The sequence below is a fragment of the Leopardus geoffroyi genome, chromosome C3 (assembly GCF_018350155.1).
Source record: "Leopardus geoffroyi isolate Oge1 chromosome C3, O.geoffroyi_Oge1_pat1.0, whole genome shotgun sequence".
Classification (NCBI taxonomy): domain Eukaryota; kingdom Metazoa; phylum Chordata; class Mammalia; order Carnivora; family Felidae; genus Leopardus; species Leopardus geoffroyi.
Genome location: NC_059338.1, coordinates 136,773,570 through 136,793,399, shown reverse-complemented (window position 1 = coordinate 136,793,399; position 19,830 = coordinate 136,773,570). Strand labels below are relative to the sequence as shown.

At 34.1% G+C, this 19,830-nt stretch overlaps 1 protein-coding gene across 1 annotated transcript in view; it reads right to left on the bottom strand.

The window, feature by feature from the left end:
* Positions 1–285: 285 nt before the first annotated feature.
* VCPIP1 (valosin containing protein interacting protein 1) overlaps positions 286–19,830 on the bottom strand; it is a 30,206-nt gene continuing 10,661 nt past the window's right edge. The window contains exons 2-3 of the mRNA XM_045455038.1: positions 19,095–19,181; positions 286–7,051 (exon numbers count right to left, since the gene is read on the bottom strand). Of these exons, the coding sequence (XP_045310994.1) occupies positions 6,180–7,051; positions 19,095–19,181 (959 nt within the window). The 3' untranslated portion in view covers positions 286–6,179. The remainder of the gene's footprint in view (positions 7,052–19,094; positions 19,182–19,830) is intronic.

The following is a 19,830-nucleotide window of genomic DNA, read 5'->3' as shown; positions in this document are numbered from 1 at the left end:
AATTTAATGTTTATTATTTTGAGAGCGAGAGAGAGAGAGAGAGAACAGGGGAGGGACAGAGAGAAGACACAGAATCTGAAGCAGGCTCCAGGCTCTGAGCTGTCAGCACAGAGCTGGATGCAGGGCTCAAACTCCCAGAACACGAGATCATGACCTTAGCTGAAGTCAGATGCTTAACCGACTCAGCCACCCACGTGCCCCAGGAAAGAGTACAAGTTTAAAGAACCTGTAAGTGTTTCATCTCAATATACCATATACAGTTTAGGAAATCAATTAAAGACTTACTTCATTTTTCTGTATACATTTTTAATGATTAGAAACAATCAACTATGCAGTCATAATTGCAGTTACTGGGGTCTGAAAAAGCCAGTCAATAAAAATAAAATCCATATTGAACTGTCATGAGTAGGATGTTTATCTCATTTTATTCACTGAAGTTTTTGAGAGCTTCAAACTATATGGTATGTGACCAGTGGGATGCATGTACAAGACCTCAAGTCCAAGTTTGGGACAAGTGTAGCCAGCCAAAGCATAAAGCAAAGCTAATTGTTTAGTTTGCTTGGAGCCCACACCGATGTCACTTGTCCCATAAGCACTAGATCATCAGCAAGTGAGCCCATGATGACATGGTCAGCAGAACAAGAAGGTAACAACTGTAGAACCAAAAGATTATAGTAGAAATGGAGGCCTTGAGAGGCTCCATGACTTGCCTTAGGTCACAGAACAAGTTAGTGAGAAGCACAAGACTGTCAGTTCTCCAGATTTTCAGTATTGCATGTGGTCATAAAGCTCTTGCATAAATATTTGAACATACAAACCATTCCGTTTTTAGCCCATTAACCATATATCACAAATAAAGCAGGTTTTAACCTAACAAAACGAACTATTTAAATAATGTGTCCTGTATATGAGGATTTATCCCTTTTAAATGGCAACTGAACTCTACTGAATTACTGTGATATGTAAATAACAGTAATAGTAAACATTTGAGTGTTTACTTTATGTCAGGCACTATTCCAATCATCTGATAAGTATTAACTCTTTTAATCCTCACAACCACCCCAGGAGTAGATATCCTCATCATCCTCCTAGAGAGGAAAATGAAGCATAGAGCAATCATACCATAAGCAGCGTGCCCAGACTCAGTTCTAGAAGTCTAGTGTCTGAGACTCTGCTCTCACTAAGTTAAACAGGTCTAACAAATTGGATATTAAACATACATATTAAAACTTCAAAGTAAATATGTCATGTTGATTGCTAAGCCATACAAATGTTACTATTTTATTTCCCTTCATTTCATTATGTCTAACAAGTATTTAAAAAAAAAAAAAAACAGCACAAAACTAAGTTCTGTCTTTATTGGAACATGTCTGTTTTGTCTTTAACTTTTCAGTAAGCGTTCCATAACCCAATTATGTAAAATGCCTAAAGAAATTTTGCTCATTCTTTTCTAATTGAGTCCACTTCATTTCCATTGAGATCACATTAAGGGGGAAACTTCTGTCCCTATATGATGTCCCACTAAAAGTTTAGAAAAGACTTTATTATAGTAAGAATTCCTTTATAAAACTGAACTATATTTTCATGCATTATATTATTAAAGTATAATTCCAGGAAACTAAAGAATAAAAAATTATTTTAAAAAGCTACTGTGGAGAAGTCGAGGGGAAAATCAGTATGTATTAACTTATAGTTTTATTAATATAAAAGAAAACTTCAAATACTGTACAGTGTGAGGTGTGCTGTAGAACACTATATAGTTATAATACACTATTACCAATTATTTATTACTCAAATGTAATATATACAGCAACCACAAAATCAGAAAATAATGGGTAACAGCCAGTGCCTTAGGGATGATAGAACATTTATACTATTTAATTGAGCAATTAAAGCACTAGCTATGTGATTTTTCTAAATATTTACATTACCACTTATTTTTACATATTCTAGAGTATTTCTCTCCAAAAAGTAGACTCTCCAGCTTTTGGCACTAATTCTTAAAGTCAAATAAACCTGAAATATTGATAACCTTTTCACTCTTTTATTGCCCTATCATAGGCATAAAAGGCTCAGGGACTTGTGCATTCTAAAGAAAAATATGCAATACCTTCAAATTTTAAATACTAAGTAATTGATACTCACAAGCAGATAATATCAACTAAAACTTTTTTTTTTTACTAATTTTCCTTTTCTTTTACAAGAGAATAATCATTGTATTAATATTATACTACAAAAGCATGTAGACTCCATAATTTAAAAAATTAAATGTCAGATATACAAGTAATGGCATTTTCTCCAATAATTCACAATTTTTTACAATTTCTGCTATTTTGGAACAAACATTAAAATTCCCACAATTTAATTATCATTAAATATGAATTGAAACACAGTATCTCAAAGAATTATTAAGAATGGCAGAACTTACAGTTAACTATAAATCTTACAATAGCTCCGCTTTGTTATTTTATTTCTTAAGTAAACATTCTACTGTGGTATGTTTTCAAGTGAATAGTTCTCTTTTGCAAATTAATTTCTTATATTGTGAAGAGCCTTGAGAATGTACAATTTTGTTAAATTATATAATCTTGAACTGTAGGATACATCTACCCAACTTACGTAGAGTATGTATCTCACTACTGGTATGATAAAGGTCATTTTAAATTCGTATCAAATGCAGCTTAATTCAATTTTGCAAAGGCTTCTAGGAAAATCTTAATATGGAGATCTTGTTTTGGGAACCATGAAACTCTCAATATCTACTCTGCAGTATTTTAAGTGTGGGCCAACTGAAATTCCTATTGAAAAACGAAGACAAAATTGTACTGATATTCTGAAATAAACACAGTATTAGATATTGTCACTATATTGATCAAAGCATAATTAATGACAGAAGTTACGAGTTTACTTCATAGCTAAAGATTAGTAATTAGCGAGTTCTAAATTTTTAAGAAAATGTTCACTAGCAGTCAGTATTAGTAGGCAGCTCCATAAAGTAATAGTTATAAATTGTGCATTTAGTAGCTAACATGTGATGTCAGTACAATTCTCAAAAACCTGTCATTAGTAATATATGAATTGCTAGCAAGTGATCTTCCCTGAGGTAAGAGACCATACACAAAAGTCTGCTCATTTCAAATCAAGTTAGATACTTAAAAAGAATGGCAATAGGGACCTGTGGCTGGGATTCACAGATGCATTTCAGATTGATGTCTTAATTGCAAGCAGTAGGCTTGATTGTGAAAAGCAAACTAAAAATCATCAGAAGATATAAAGCAAATTTCACAGTCAACAGCATTTGCTAAATTTCTCTCAGGTCTTCATTCTAACATTTTCCAATAAGATACTTGAAACACAGTGAAAGGGGAAACTTAAGCTTACTTTTTAACCAGTTCCTGAGTAAACGTTCTCTTGGAGTTCATTATATTCTAGCTTATAATATATGGCAGTGTCTTGTTTTCTTCAATTTCAGCCAGTTTGTCATTACCACTATTCTAAACATACACCATCTTCAACTCTACTTGGACTTTTGGTCATCATTTCAAACTTGGTATGACTACTTATAAAATGTATTACTGAAGAGAAAAATTTACAATTTTACTTTAAGTTTCAGTGAAACATCGCAAATGGAATTATAAGATTGAGTTATGGTTATGTTACATCTAGGGCTAAAAAAAATATTTTAACGATTTATGATCTCTAGCTTGAACTCAAAGTTGTGGTGACCACAAATGGCAGTACTAAAAAATAAGAAGTCTGTGGTCATGTATTTGATTATGATAACCATATGGAAGGACAAAGGATGAAAATTAAGCACTTAAATTCTTTCTAAAACTTGTGAAGATGATACCTGGCCCACTTCTCAAAACCTACTAGTTACTCCACCCAAATTTCAGCAAATTTAAAATTTTCAGAAAATCTGACCACTCTCAAAATCAAGCCTTTTATTCTTTATCAAGGGAGAACCCAAACTATTATAATATTCATACCTAACTGGCTTCTAAATAGCATTGCTGTGGCAAGAGAAATTAATAGTGTTAGAGTTTGAAGCCCTTCTTCTAATGTTCACAGGTGCATTCTAATTTGACTAAATGCAAATATTTAATATAATAGGAAGATAAAATTTATTCCTGACACTTTTACTTTATGCTATGAGTGTATTTCTCAGCTATTAACTAAACATGCCAAGCCACAGGTGAAGAAAATATTTGTTAAAGAAAAGGTGATTATATCATTTACCTGGAAGCAGTGCAACTGCTTGCTAAACAGTTTTCCTGTATTTAAACTAGTAAGAAAAAGCCAGTTTCAGTGGGTGAAAGAGCCCAAAATAATTATAGTGGTTAGTGGTAGTTCTAATTTTTAGTTTTATACCCAGAAGCCACCTATACTAACTAAATAATTATTTGGTAGCTGCAGTTCTTTATGCAAAACGAGTGCACAATATAAAAGTCCTAAATTTTCCTGCTCTTTAGGTATTAAGATAATTGAAACTAAATTTAGAAGAAAAGAGATAAAATATGGTTTAAAATGTGATGTGATAAAACCCAAACATATATCTTGCTCAGATATCACTTGCAAAATGTCTAGATTCTCCATTCTTTCCTGATTCAAAATGGAGTTCATTTAGTAAGTGGATTAAGTCAGAAATACTTTCATAGAAAGAAATCTAAAACCTCCCTTCTTTGGAAACACAAGTCAAAGTACTGTATATATATTCCTTAATGAATCAACAGGTTGAAATTTTGAAACACCTGATAATATACTTTCTGATGAACATTTTCTTAGACTGAAAACACAGTTCTGTATCTGTTACATGTGCAAACAGAGACAGCCAGGCTTTGAATGCTCTAGATAAGAGATTGTATTAACATACATTTTGTCTTTCATCCATTCAAATTCAACTTAATTTCAGTGAACAAAGGAAAAAGATGGATTGAAATGTACATTTCAGAATACAGCTTTGCAGAATAGGATAAAATAGTGCAATACCAATCTCAGGATAAACATTCTTTGTCTTTAAGGTATAATAAGCATGAAAGCTGCTTCTTGAGGAAACTGGCACTAAAGATTTGATGAATACACTATTTAAGCAAATGCCCAGTTGACCAGGGTATGATGCAGTAAAATTTGCATCCAAATCCAAGTGAAGCCAACAAATAAAGAAAATTTTATGGATGCTAAGGGAAAAAAGGAAACATTTTTGGTTCAAAGGGGCTCAAAGACATTTAGCATATACAAGCTTAAATACCATTGATCAAAATTGTAGAACAATGTAACTCATTCATAAAGATAAATTCTTATATATAAATTCTCTGTGAATCTGACAAACTCTGAAAATTAGAGATTAACTACTGCTACCATTATTTTCATATTTTCTACCACACTTTGCAATCAACTTTTCTGCAAGATTAAAGAAAAAAATTCAGTGGTACTTGACCAGGCCAGGATTAAAAAAATAATGGTAACATATTATCAACAACAGAGCACACAATTGGCTGTGTTGGCTCAGACAGCAACATTACTGAATCACATTGACTTTATCATTCTAGAATAGATATTTTCCCCCTAGCCTTGCTTAAATCAGCAAAATGTTATATCATTACACTCTATTCTCAAGATATTTTTCACCAAGAATACATATCTCTATGAATGTGTTTACGTTCACGGAAATGTCAGGATCCCAGTATCTAATAAATCCTTCTATGAATTTTAAGATACAATTTAGTTCAGATAACCTTCAAATTTACATAAATCTTTTGACACTCTAATAAATATGTGGAATGGTTATCCTGATGACATCAACATTAGCAAAATCTCATTTCCCCCTAGTTCTATCCTTTTCAGAAATCAAACATTAGCAAGAGAATTTTCATGTTTGAAACATTAAGACTTTCATGGAATTAAAGTTACAAAAACTTCCAATGAACCACATGTATGGAAGAAACTCATCTCAGCAGATCTAATAACTAATCTATAGGAATTCAGAGCCAGCCTGGGCAGCAGTATATTAAAAGCTATTGCCAATCACACACTTGCTGTCATGCACTGAATAACAAGATATAATCTTTGAATTATATACGTACAAGATTTTTTATGACTAATTGAGTTATGTGGCCCAGCCAACAAATGTTACATATTCACAATAAACATTCTGCCTTTATTATTAGCCTCTAAATAAATCAAGAGTGATCCATTGGCTCAGTTGTGTTTGTCATTTCAGCATCTTGGCTATCCATCTCTTCAGGCTCCTCCACTGAATTTCCCTTTTGTGCTTTTGACCTTGTGGCAAATGCTGCTCCCAGTGCCTCTGCCACACAGCTATCAGTTGTTTCTATATTCAAATTTTCAGTGCCACCAGTTAAGGAAAAAGATTCAGGTAAGCCAGTCTGAAGACTCCCAGACTTCACAGAAGAACTCACAACTTCTGCTTTCCTTTGAGGAAGATCAGATGGTGGCTGCTCTGTACTTTGATCCCGCAAGTGCTTGTCCATTGAAGCCTGGATAGAAGAAACCATTTCCTGCAATTTTTTTCGCTGGGCCTCAACCAAATCAGGATCAAGCTGCCTGCTGTCTCTCATTGTAACTACTCCAGGAGCTATTCGAATAAGCTCACTATTACTAGGAGCAGCTGTGAATACAGAAGGCTCTATTTTAATGGAACTAGTACTAAAGTCTGTCCCTGTGTTATGCTTCCGTACAACTGGGGCTTCCCTAGCTCTTGAATCAAGGTGTGGGTTACTGGATGCAGTTCCTAGAGAATGCCCTTTCCCCTGAAAGGCAGTTACGTTATGAAGCTGCTCAGATTTCTTTTTCACTACTCCACCACTACCTAGTTTTAATAGCCCATGTGAGGGACTGGATTCTCTACTTCTTGTAGTAGCCTCTGCTCGAACCTGACTTACAGCCTCTTTAACTAAATCTTCAACATCAGGACCGATGGGGAAATGTCCTGCAGCATCCACACACAACTCCAGTCTATCTTCAGAAGCATTATAGACAAAGGTTTTGCCAGGCAGATGTGGAAAAGTACAATGCTTGCCGTCAGCCATACCTAAAGAAGGGGGGAAAAAGGTGTTTAACATATTAAAATCTTACTTAAAAAGTGTAGTAAAGACCATTATAGTTGAAATAGTGAATTTGCAACAATAGCCAGATCAGTTTTGAAAAACAAAACTAATTTAAAAATAACTCATTATATTTATTAATAGAATTTGACACTACTAAACAAAAAGAAATATAACAGACCTTACTGTAGTTCCCCAGGGGACTTTTTTTTTTTTTCTTTTTTTTTTAAAGACCATCATTAACCTATTACAAAGTTAGGAAAAGGGCTTGCAACAAACAACTGAGTTATGGGAAAATACTAGCAAATTTAGTAAAACAACTGCTTACAGTAAAGCAGTTAGAAAATATATTTTTATTTACTAAAACTCAAATTTAAAACTCAGCAAAAATACTTATAAGGGCAAAGTGTTGCACAAATAAGCTGCACATTGTGAATTACAATTAAAAAATCATAAGTAATTCTACTGAATTACAGAATACCAGAATAAAAGTGGGTTTCTCAGCATACCTTAGGTACATACTTTTCACAAATATAAAAAAATATGTACTTTCAAAATAAGATATCCCCTAGTTAAAGTAGTAATTATGAGAGCACATTCAGGAAAGCTAAAAAAAGAGCTAAAAGATCTTAATTCAATTACTTTAAAAAAGGAATTATATTTCATGTTACTTCTCTTATTCTTCTCTGGTAAGTCATAATCACCAAAATAAGCCTGACTTATAGATGCTCCTGCGATTTACTTCTGATCGTCAACTAATACAGCAACAGAAGAACTTGAAAGCAGCTTCTCTTTCTTTTCTAGTTGAGGATCTTGACCTCACTATATGGCATTCCAAAACTGTATATTCTTTCCAGCGTACGTGTAAGAAATATGTGTGTGTTTTAAACTATCCAATATTCCTACATTTTAAATTTGTTACTCAGAGTATACTCCAAGTATACAAAAATAGGGGTATAAAACCAAAGATTTTCCATGTTAGCAACAACAAAAGAAAGATGAAGTATAGAACTCTCATCAACATGTGATGAAAATGGTATGTTTATGGCAAAATATAAGGCAAAAGCAAACTAGTTTAAAATGAATGAAACTATTAGTAAGTGCTGTAGAAACACAGAGGTGTAGGGTAAATGAATTCAAGAATGCTTAGTGGGCATTTAGGTAGTCTCCAGTTTTGTAGGTTGTTAAGAATAGTTCTTCCTGGGGCGCCTGGGTGGCTCAGTCGGTTGAGCGTCGGACTTCAGCTCACGTCATGATCTCAGTCTGTGAGTTTGAGCCCAGCGTCAGGCTCTGTGTGCTGACAGCTCGGAGCCTAGAGCTGCTTCGGATTCTGTGTCTCCCTCTCTCTCTGCCCCTCCCCAGCTCATGCTCTCTCTCTCTCTCTCTGTCAAAAATCAATAAACATTAAAAAAAAAAAGTTGTTTAAAAAAAATATAGTTCTTCCTCCCTCCACTGAAAAAAAGCTACAGAGTGGTTCTAATGTATCTCACTGAATATTCCAAATAACCAGAGAAAAGAACGAAACTGCAAATGAATAAATAACATATAGTAATTTTAAACACTCATTTCAGCAGAAGTAAAGTATCCATTAATACAAATCCAACTAGAATTTCCTCTTGACAGAACATTTTTGGCAGAGATAACTGACAAAAAGAGACAAAGTTTAAAATCAGAGATGTGGTCTAAAAAGTGCCTTTCAGGCCACAACCCTGGAGTCAGTTTATTACCAATCCCCTCCCTCAAAGATCTGTAAAACTTGGCACAAGAAACAAAGGTAGCAGAGAAGAGAATTTTGAATGGTTAAGTCCAGGGATGACCCTAGGCAAAACTTTTCAAACATTCATTTCAGTAGATAACATCTATTGAGTCTCACTATGTGCCAGGAACTAAAACAGACCCTGAAGATTCAAATAAAATGTAATTCTTAGGAGACAGATACAAACAGATCATTATAATACAATCAGGTAAATATATGATGGGCATACTACTCATTTCACTGATTTGAGGATTAAATGAAAAAAGATGTAAAGCATATACCACAGACTGCCTAATATTAATCAGTCAGTCAATAGTTTTAATTCCTCTGTTAGATCGAAAAAGGTTTTGTAATTGTTTCCAGGCTGCTATTGTGATGCTTTTCCTTGACCCTCCCTGGAAAGAATCATAGTCCCACACATGTTCATCACAGTATTTTTTATAACAAAATACCAGAAACAATCTAAATAAGCTTTCAACAAGAAGAGAATGGCTAAGAAAATTATGGTCTATCTCCCTAATGGAAGTAATATCAGGCTATTAATAACTGACATAAATAAGAAACCTATGATGTTTCATATATATAGTTAAATGTGCATGAATAGCAGGAAACAAATCTAAGTACTATAATTACAATCTGGCCAAAACATATATGTATAAGATAAATATTTAAAAATTATAGGTGATGTTTCCCATTTCTGTATTTTCTAAATCTTTATATTATTAAAAATTTTTTAATTGTATTAAAAAGTCACTGCAAATATGTTAAGGGTTGTGACCCCTTTAGGCATAATCATTTACATTTTATATAACTTATATAGTCCTTTGAATTTTAAGAATCAAAGTGTATTAAAGTTCCTATATCACATATCAACAATTCCATCACACTGGATACACCAAAAAATGTGTATACTAATGTTTATAGCTACATTCTTCCTTATACCAAAAAACCCAAAATGCATCAGAACAGTAGATGAATAATATTAAAATGATACAATAGAATACTATGTGGCAGTGAACATGAATGTAGTTGAATCCATCAACATGAACGAATCTGAAAAAGTGTTGCATAAAAGAAGCAAATCACAGAGAATGTATACAGCACAATTTTCAATGTCCATTTTCACAAAGTTCAAACACATTAAAAAGATACCTGTACAAGTTTTAAAACTAAATTTTTCGTTCATGTCTGCATTTATCTCTATATAAAGACCTGCATGGAAAATTACTATACTTTAAGCAAATTAACTTTAATTTTTTTTTTAAATTCATTTATTTTGAGAGAGGGAGAAAGAGAGAGAGGGAGGGGCTGAGAGAGGCAGAGAAGAATCCCAAGTAGTCTCCTCACTGTCAGCATGGAGCCCAATGGAGAGTTCAAACCCACGAACCGTGAGATCATGACCTGAACTTAAACCAAGAGTCAGATGTTCAACCGACTGAGCCATCCAGGCACCCCTTAAACAAATGAATTTTAAAATATCTATCCAAATATAAAGACTAGGGACATTAACAGTCTGGTTAATTAAATTGGGAAATATTCCTGTTCAAATGTAGATATAACCATCTATTTGTTAGAGTGAATTTGAAAAAAGTAAGAGAAGTATGTTCCAATTTTTGGAGGATATGGTTGTAAATTTTGGGGTGAGGAGGGCTTGATATACTTTGATTCTTTGACCACCAGATAATAACAATGATTTGCCACATAAATCTGTCCTAAAAAAAGGAGAGATCAGAGGCACCTAGCTGGCTTGGTTGGAGGAGCATGCGACTCTTGATCTCAGGATCGTGAGTTCAAACCCCACGTGGGGTGTAGAGATAACTTAAATTAATTAATTAAAAAAAAAAAGAGGTAAAACTTTGCCACAAATATTAGAATTGTATTTTGAACAGTAAAATAATTTTCTGACAATGACCCATTTCAAATGGCTGTTGTAGTCAAAAGAATTTTAATTATTCTGCAAATGCCAGCTGAAATTCTAATAATAATAACAAACATTAGCTAATTATTTATTAGGTGCCAGGCCCTTTGCTAACTGTTTCATGTGCAGGATCTCATTTGATCCTAACAATCTCTAGATTATAATATCCACTTACAAATGAAGAAACTGAGACTTAGAAGTCACACAGGTAGGGGCACCTGGGTGGCTCGGCAGGTTAAGTTTCAGACTCTTGATTTCAGCTCCGATCATGATCTCACGGTTTGTGAGTTCCAGCCCTATGCACTGACAGCACGAAGCCTGCTTGGGATTCTCTCTCTCTCTCTCTCTCTCTCTCTCTCTCTCTCTCTCTCCCTCCCTCCCTCCCTCCCTCCCTGTCTCTCTTAATAAATTAAGAAAAAAAGTTTAAAAAAACTTTTTTAAAATAGTAGTAATGGGAGTAAATGGTAGAACCAAAATTTGATATCAGATGTTCTTACTTCAGAGCTCTAAACTACTTCCTAATAAGGATAAGTAACACCGGTAACGTTTAAAAAACTATAATGGCTCTATTGAGAAATAATTCACATACAATTCACCCGTTTTAAGTGTACAACTGAATGGTTTTTTGTATATTCACAGAGTTGTGCAACTGTTACCACAATCACTTTTAGAACATTTTCATCACACTTAAAAGAAACCCAAACCCATTAGCAATCATTCTCATTTTCTCCCCTTTCCCTAACTCCCAGCCCTAGGCAATACTGATTTCTGTCTCTCTAGGTGTGCCTATTCTTGATATTTCATATAAATGGAATAATAGAATGTGTGGTCTACTGTGACTGGCTTGTTTCATGTAACATAATATTCTCAAGGTTCATCCATGATATAGTACATACCAGTACTTCATTCCTTTTTATTTCTAAATAATATTCCATTGTATGAATATACTAAATCTCACTTATCCATTCATCAGTTGATGGAAATACTGGGTTGTTTCCACTTTTGACAGTTATGAATAGTGCTATTATGACCACCTGTGTACAAGTTTTGTGTGGACAAGTTTCATTTCTCTTGGTTATACACCTAAGAGTAGAATTGCTGGGTTGTAACCATGTTAAATATTTTGAGGAACTGTCAGACTGTTTTCCCAACTCACTGTACCATTTTACATTCCTACCAGCAGTACGAGGGTTCCAGTTTCTCTACATCTCCTTGCCAATAGTTCTTATTATCTGCCTCTTTAATTATAGCCATACTAGTGAGTGTGAAGTACTACCTCGTTGTGGTTTTGATTTGCATTTCTCTGGTTAATGATGCTGAGCATCCGAACATCAGTTCATGTACTTACTGGCTGTTTATATATTTTCTTTGGAGAAACATCTATTCAGATTTTGCCCATCTTTTAATTGACTTATTTGCCTTTTTACTGATGAGTTCTTTATATTCTAGATGCAAATCTATTATCAGGTACATAATTTGCAAAAATTTTCTCCCATTCTGTGGGCTGTCTTTTCACTTTCTTGATGGTGTCCTTTGTAGCACAAAAGTTTGCTTTTTATTTTCCTACTTTTTTCTTTCATTGCTTGTACTTTTGGTGTCATATCTAAGGTTTTGCCAAATCCAAAGTCAGGAAGTTTTAGGCCTATGTTTTTTTTCTAAGAGTTTTCTAGTTTTACTTCCTATACTCTGGTGGTGGATACATTTGGTGTGAGGTAGAGGTCAAATTTCATTCTTCTGTGTGTAACTATCCAGTTATCCCAGCACCATTTGTTGAAAATATTATTCTTTCTTATTAAATTGTCTTAGCATTACAGCTAAGATTTTAAATTATTAAAAATAATTTCAAACCAGAAACATATAAGTATTCAGAAAATAATCAAGAGTCATCCCCACAATCACCCACCTCCTCCCTCCCACACACAAAAAACTGAGGGAAGTTGCTTTCAGTTGCATGAAAGACACTGCATACTTACCCTAATTACTGAAAACACCATAATCAATCCTAATTAAATACTAATTTTTAAAAAAACTATTAGCTGGTATCAATATAGTTCAGGATGTAGAATAAAGTGAAAATGGAAAGTTAAAAAGAAAAGGATTAAAAAAAGAGGGGAGGATGTTAAGAGAGAAATTTATAGCTTTACATTTAAATAATTCTACCTTTATTAGAAAATAAAAATAGAGAAAACCTGTGAAACCAAAACCTGTTTCTTTGAAAAGATCAATAAAACTGATAAACCATTAGCTGGATTGGCCAGCAAACAAGAGAGGCACAGATTTACCTATATCAAAATGAAAGAGCTAGGGACTTTACAGATATTAAATAGAGAGTAAGGGAAGATTATAAATAATTTTATGCCAATAAAATTGATAACTTGGATGAAATGGATAGATTTATTGAAAAATAAAACTAACAAAGCTTACTCAAGAAAAAAGACATAACCTTAAGAGGACTCTATTAAAGAAATTAAATTCATAGTTTAAAATGTCCAGCAAAGAAAATTCCAAGCACAGATGGCTTCATTGATGGATTCTACCAAATAGTTAAGAAAGAAATAATATCCTCTAGAAAACAGTATGGAGGTTCCTCAAAAAGTTAAAAACAGAGCTACCCTACAATCCAGTAATTACACTACTAGGTATTTATCTATAGGATACAAAAAAACAGACTCAAAGGGGTACAGGCACCCCAATGTTTATACCAGCATTATCAACAACAGCCAAACTATGGAAAGAGCCCAAATGTCCACCAACTGATGAATGGATGAAGAAAATGTGGTAAACACACACACACACACACACACACACACACACACACACACACACACACTGGAATATTATCCAGTCATAAAAAAGAATGAAATCTTGCCATTTGCAATGACATGGATGGAGCCAGAGTGTGAAGTAAGTCAGGGAGAGAAAGACAAATACCATTATGATTTAACTCATACATGGAATTTAAGGAACAAAAGAGATGAAAGGATGGGAGGGAGAGAAAAAAAGAGAGAGGGAAACAAACTGTAAGAGACTCCTAATGATAAAGAACTGAGGGCTGATGGAGGAAGGTGGGGAGGAATGAAAGAGATGGGTGATGGGTATTAAGGAGGGCACTTGTTATGATAAGCACTGGGTGTTGTACATAGGTGATAAGTCATTGAATTCTACTCCTGAAAGCAATACTGCACTGTACGTAAACTGATTAGAATTTAAATAAAAATTTGAAGGGAAAAAAAAAGAAATAATATCAGTTATTACAAAATCTACCTGAAAACAAAAGAGAAACAAACACTTCTCAACTCTATTTTATGAAGCCAATATTACCCTGATTAAACGGTCATTACAAGACAACTACATTCTGGGGTATCTGGGTGGCTCAGTTGGTCAAATGTCTCTCTTGATTTTGGCTCAGGTCACTCTCGGTTCATGGGATCAAGCCCTGTGTTGGGCTCTGCTCTGATAGTGTGGAGCCTGCTTGGGAATCTCTCTCCCATTCTCTCTGCCTCTCCCCAACTTATGCTCTCTGTCTCTTTCTCTCTCTCTCTCTCAAAATAAATAAACATTAAAAAAAATTACATGCCAGCGTACCCACATAAGTCACAAAACACTCAATGAAATAAGTGATTTGAATCCAGCCGCAAAGTTGACTCAACATCCAAAAATCAATATAATTCACCCTATCAATAAACTAAAGAGAAAAACCATAAGATCATCTCAATAGATGCAGGAAGAGAGCACCTAATAAAATTCAACATCCATTCAAAATATAAATTCTCAGTAAACTACCAATTGAAAGGAATGTCTTCAACCTGAAAAACCTAGAGGCTGAATGCTAATGCCTGCCCCCAAAGATCAGGAACAAGGCAAGGATGTCTGCTGTCACCACTCCTATTCCACAATGAACTTATAGCCAGTGCAATAAGGCAAGAGAAAGAAATACAAGGCATACTAACTGAAAAGGAAAAAAATAACTTTTTTACTTGCAAAAGATATGATAACCTACATAGACAATCCCATAGAATCTGATCAAAAGCTACTAGAATATGTGAATTTAGCAAGTCACGGGATACAAGGTCAATGCATAAAAATCAATTTTCTATGCACTAGCAAAGAACAAAAGGGAACTGGAATTTTTAAAAAGCATCTTTTACAAGCATTCCCAAAACATGAAATATTTAGGATTTCCAAGAATTGTATACTGAAAATTACAAAATTTTGATGACAGAAATTAAAGAACGCTTAAATAAATGGAGAAATACAAAGTTTTCATGAAATGAGGAAGAATTGATGTAAAAATATCAATTATCCTCAATTTGATCTATATAGTCAACAAATCACAGTAAAAATCCCAGATTTTTTTTATAGAAACTGACAGGTTGATTCTAAAATTTATATGGATAAGCAAAGCACCTAAAATATCCAAAAAATTTTTTTGGTAAAGAATAAAGATGTTTGCAATGACATAGAGCTAAAAAAGTATTATGCTAAGTAAAGTAAGTCAGAGAAAGACAAATACCATGTGATTTCACTCATGTGGAATTTAAGAAACAAATGAGCAAAGGGAAAAAAAGGGGGGTGAGGGAGAGGCAAATCAAGAAACAGACTCTTAACTACAGAGAACAAACTAATGGTTACCGGAGGGGAGGTGGGTGGGGGATGAGTTAAATAGGTTTGGGCATTATGGAGTGCACTTGTTGTGATGAGCACTAAGTGTTGTATGGAAGTGTTGAATCACTATACTGTATACCTGAAACTAATTATTACACTGTATGTCAACTGGAATTTAAATTAAAACTTTTAGAAAATAGAAAAAAAAAAGAATAAAAATGGAAGACTCATACCAACTGATTTCAAGAATTACTATAATGATACTGTAATGAAGACTACAGTATTTGTTAAAGGAGAGACATATAGATCAACAAATCAGAAAATAGTATCTAAAAACAGACCCACATATACATGGCCAATTGATTTTTAAAAATAATTTTACTGATGCTATATTTTGCATATACCCTTTTCAAGTGTATAACCCATGGTCAGTTGATTTTTGATGAAGCTACCAAAGTAATTCAATGGACAAGGCATACTGTTTTCAACAAACAGTGCTGGCACAATTGGATGTCCATACATAAAAAAATGAACCTCAACTCATACCTTGTGACATATAAAAAAATCAACTTGAAATAGATCATAAACCTAAATATAAAACCTAAAACTATAAAAACCCCTAGAAGAAAACATAGAAGAAAAATTTTGTGACCTTTGATTAGGTAAGGATTGTTTGGATAGGGCACAAAAAGTATAAATCATGAAAGAAAAAAATTGTTAAATTGGTTATCAAAATTGAAATCTCTGATCTTCAAAAGATACTGTTAAGAGAATGAGAACACCAATTACAAACTGGGAGAAAATATTTGCAGAACACTTACCTGATAAATGATGTGTGCCCAGAATATATAAAGAACTCTCAAAACTCAACTTAAAATAAAGATTCAAGCCAATTTAAAGATGAGCAAAGGATGGGGTGCCTGGATGGCTGTCAGTTGAGCGTCCGGCTTTGGTTCAGGTCATGATCTCACATTTCATGAGTTTGAGCCCCACAATAGGGCCCACTGGTGTCAGAGCAGAGCTCACTTCCGATCCTCTGTCCCACTCTCTCTGCCCCTACCCTAATCACACTCTCTCAAAAATAAATAAAACATTTTAAACAAATGAGCAAAGGAAGAAGTAGGAAGCAAATAAGCATATGAGAAGATGGTCAACATCATTGGGTATTAGGGAAATGCAAATTAAAACCACTATGAGATAGTACTATTAAAATCGTTTTATAAACAAAAACTGATACTACCAAGTGTTGGTAAAGAAAGATACAGAGCAACTGGAACTCCAATGCAGTGCTAGTAGGAATAAAAAATGATCCCGCTACTTTGGAAAATGGTTTGGAAGCTTCTTATAAAGATAAACATACACTTACCATATGACTCAGCAATCCCATTCATAGGTATTTACAAAAGGGAAGTGAAACATATGTCCACACACAAAGACCCGTTCACAAATGTTTATGGTGACCTTATCCATAGTAGACCAAAACTGAAAATAATCCAAATGTCCTTCAATTGGTTATGGATTTTTAAAAATGTGACATATCCATGTCCAATGGAGTATTACTCAGCATAAAAAACAATGAACTACTAATATATGCAACCAGATAGATGAATCTCAAAAGCATTAAGCTAAAACAGAAATTGGCAAATTTTTCCTGTAATGGAACAACATGGTAAATACTTTATGTTTTCAGACTATATAGTCTCTGTTACAACTATTCAACTCTGCCATTGTAGTGTGAAAGCAGCCATAGACAATGTGAGTATGGCTGTGTTCCTTTTGGCTGTGTTCTGATAAAACTTTATACACAACGGGCAGCAGGCCTGATATGGCCCACAAGCAGTAGTTTGCCAACCCCTGTGCTAAATCAAAGAAGCCAGACACAAAGGGTTGTATTAAATTAATCCATTTATATGGCAATAATGAAAAAAGCAAACATAAAGAGACAGAAATAAAATCAGTGGTTGTCAGGGCCTAGGGGTAGGGGTAAGGGATTCATTAGAACGGAGCACAAGGCGGGGCACCTGGGTGGCGCAGTCGGTTAAGCGTCCGACTTCAGCCAGGTCACGATCTCGCGGTCCGTGAGTTCGAGCCCCGTGTCAGGCTCTGGGCTGATGGCTCAGAGCCTGGAGCCGGTTTCCGATTCTGTGTCTCCCTCTCTCTCTGCCCCTCCCCCGTTCATGCTCTGTCTCTCTCTGTCCCCAAAATAAATAAACGTTGAAAAAAAAAAATTAAAAAAAAAAAAAAAAAAAAAAGAACGGAGCACAAGGCAACTTTTTGGAATGATGGAAATGTTCTGTATCTTGACTATGGTGGTGGCTACTGGGCTGTATATGTTTGTCAAAATTCATATTACACTGAATACCTACAAAGGGTGAATTTTACTATATGCAAATATGCTTCAACAATCCTGTCTTAGAAAGAAAGGAATGAAAGAAGTAAGATCAAGGGAGAAAGGAAGGAAGCCAGCCATTCTTTGGTCCCTGATTCAAATAAAATAAAAGAAAAAAAAAAAATGGAGACAATCAAAAATCAAGGAAATTTAAACACTCACTGGATATTTGGTGATGTTTTAAAAATTATTTTTCATATTTTTAATATGTGATAATATATTGTAATTTTTTAAGGAAAGTTCTTACTTTTAGAGATACATACTAAAGTTCTTACAGATGAAATTATATTATGTCTGGATTTATTTTAAAATAGTCCAGTTGATGTAAATAGAAATGTACTGAGAATTGCTGAAGACAAGTGGTGGGTTAACAGGGGTTCATTATATTATTCTTGCTACTTTTACATATGTTTGAACATTTCTACAACAGCCAAGTTGGGTTGTTTTTGTAAGAAGGAAAAAAAGTGTGTAAGAGATAAAATTATTAAATAGTGACTGTGCACTTAATGTCTACAGAGGTCCGGTAGGTGGAAAAATTAGAAAAGCCAGAGTGATAAAGTCTGGGGCCAAAATTATTCACATCAAACCTTTGAAAAAACATGTGAGATCCAAACACACACACACACACTGCCAACATTTCTCTTAAGACCTTAAAACTCTGAAGTTGCATACTTGCATATATCTTTACAAACAATGCATATACAATGAGAAGTTAAATATATAAAATGAACTATTTCTTAAAATCCAGAAAACACTGAGGTATATCATAAGAATAGCCAAAACACAACAACCACAACAACAACAACAACAACAACAACAACACTGTATTATCTGGTTCTGGAAGTCACTAGCATTACAATCAATTCTGCTTCTAATTTCACAATTTGTCCTTAGAATCATATACATAATTTAATGAGAAAATAGGAGCAAGAAAGTGATAGGAGACTTTTTGTAATATTATAGCAGAAAATATAGCTGACCATATCAAGAGAATAATCCACTTTAATTAGGCAGACTGCTGAAGAATATATACCTAAAATAAATGTTGGAAATAGCCTTATTTTTATTTAATTTTTTTGTTTCAGAGAAAAAGCAAGCATGAGCAGGGGAGAGGGGCAGAGAAGAGAGAAAGAGAGAGAATCTTAAGTAGGCTCAGCGTCTGTCACATAGCTCAACAAAAGGCTTGATCCCATGACCCTGGGATCATGACCTGAGCCAAAATCAAGAGTCGGATGCTCAACCAACTGAGCCACCCAGGTGCCCTGGAAATAGCTTTTAGAAGAATACTATCTGATCTTTCTTAATCTTATAATAGCTTAAATGGAGATATTATCTAAGAATAAAATCATATATTAACTATACCCATGGTTTTCTTCATAATATTGTAGAACACTCCACCCTGCTGGAACATGTGAGGAAGCCCCTTTGCATAAGACCATACATCTTCTCCTGTAAAATAAAAACAAACAGTATTAGCAACAAACAAAAGAATTCCACCCAGGGTTGCTTAATGATTAACCTTGAACAGAGATTGCAAGGTAGATCTCCTAAATAAGTGATGCAGCTTGGAATAACATAAGGAGATGATATGGAGTGATGGGACTGCAGTAAACTAGAAAACCCATGACCTATCTAAAGGTGGCAGCCACTGACTGCCAAGTGCTATCATAGCAGAGTGTAAGCCCAATGCTTTAAGACCATCTGGCTTTTCAGAAGCCAGAAAGCTAGGTTTTTCATGTGAATTCTCCCTATTTTTAAGTGTAGAAACTAATTCAAAAATGTCTTTAAAATTGCATGAGTCAATACTGGGCACATGAAACAAAATATATCTGAAGACTCAATCCAACTCAAAGTAAAGTATTTCTCAACACTGAACTAAACCAAAAGAGAGAGTGATAGGAAGATATTTATTTTTAACAAGTAGAATACAGAACATTCTATATTTATGTTAAAACTAAACAAAAATAGATGGAAGAGGCTAGGAGAAAAGTCTATAGGTAGACTGAAAATAAGTAATTGATGCTGTATTGTGTTGTTCCAAAGTTGACTTTTTTAAATAGAAATTTAGAGGGGAAATGACTTGTTGAAGAGATTTAGA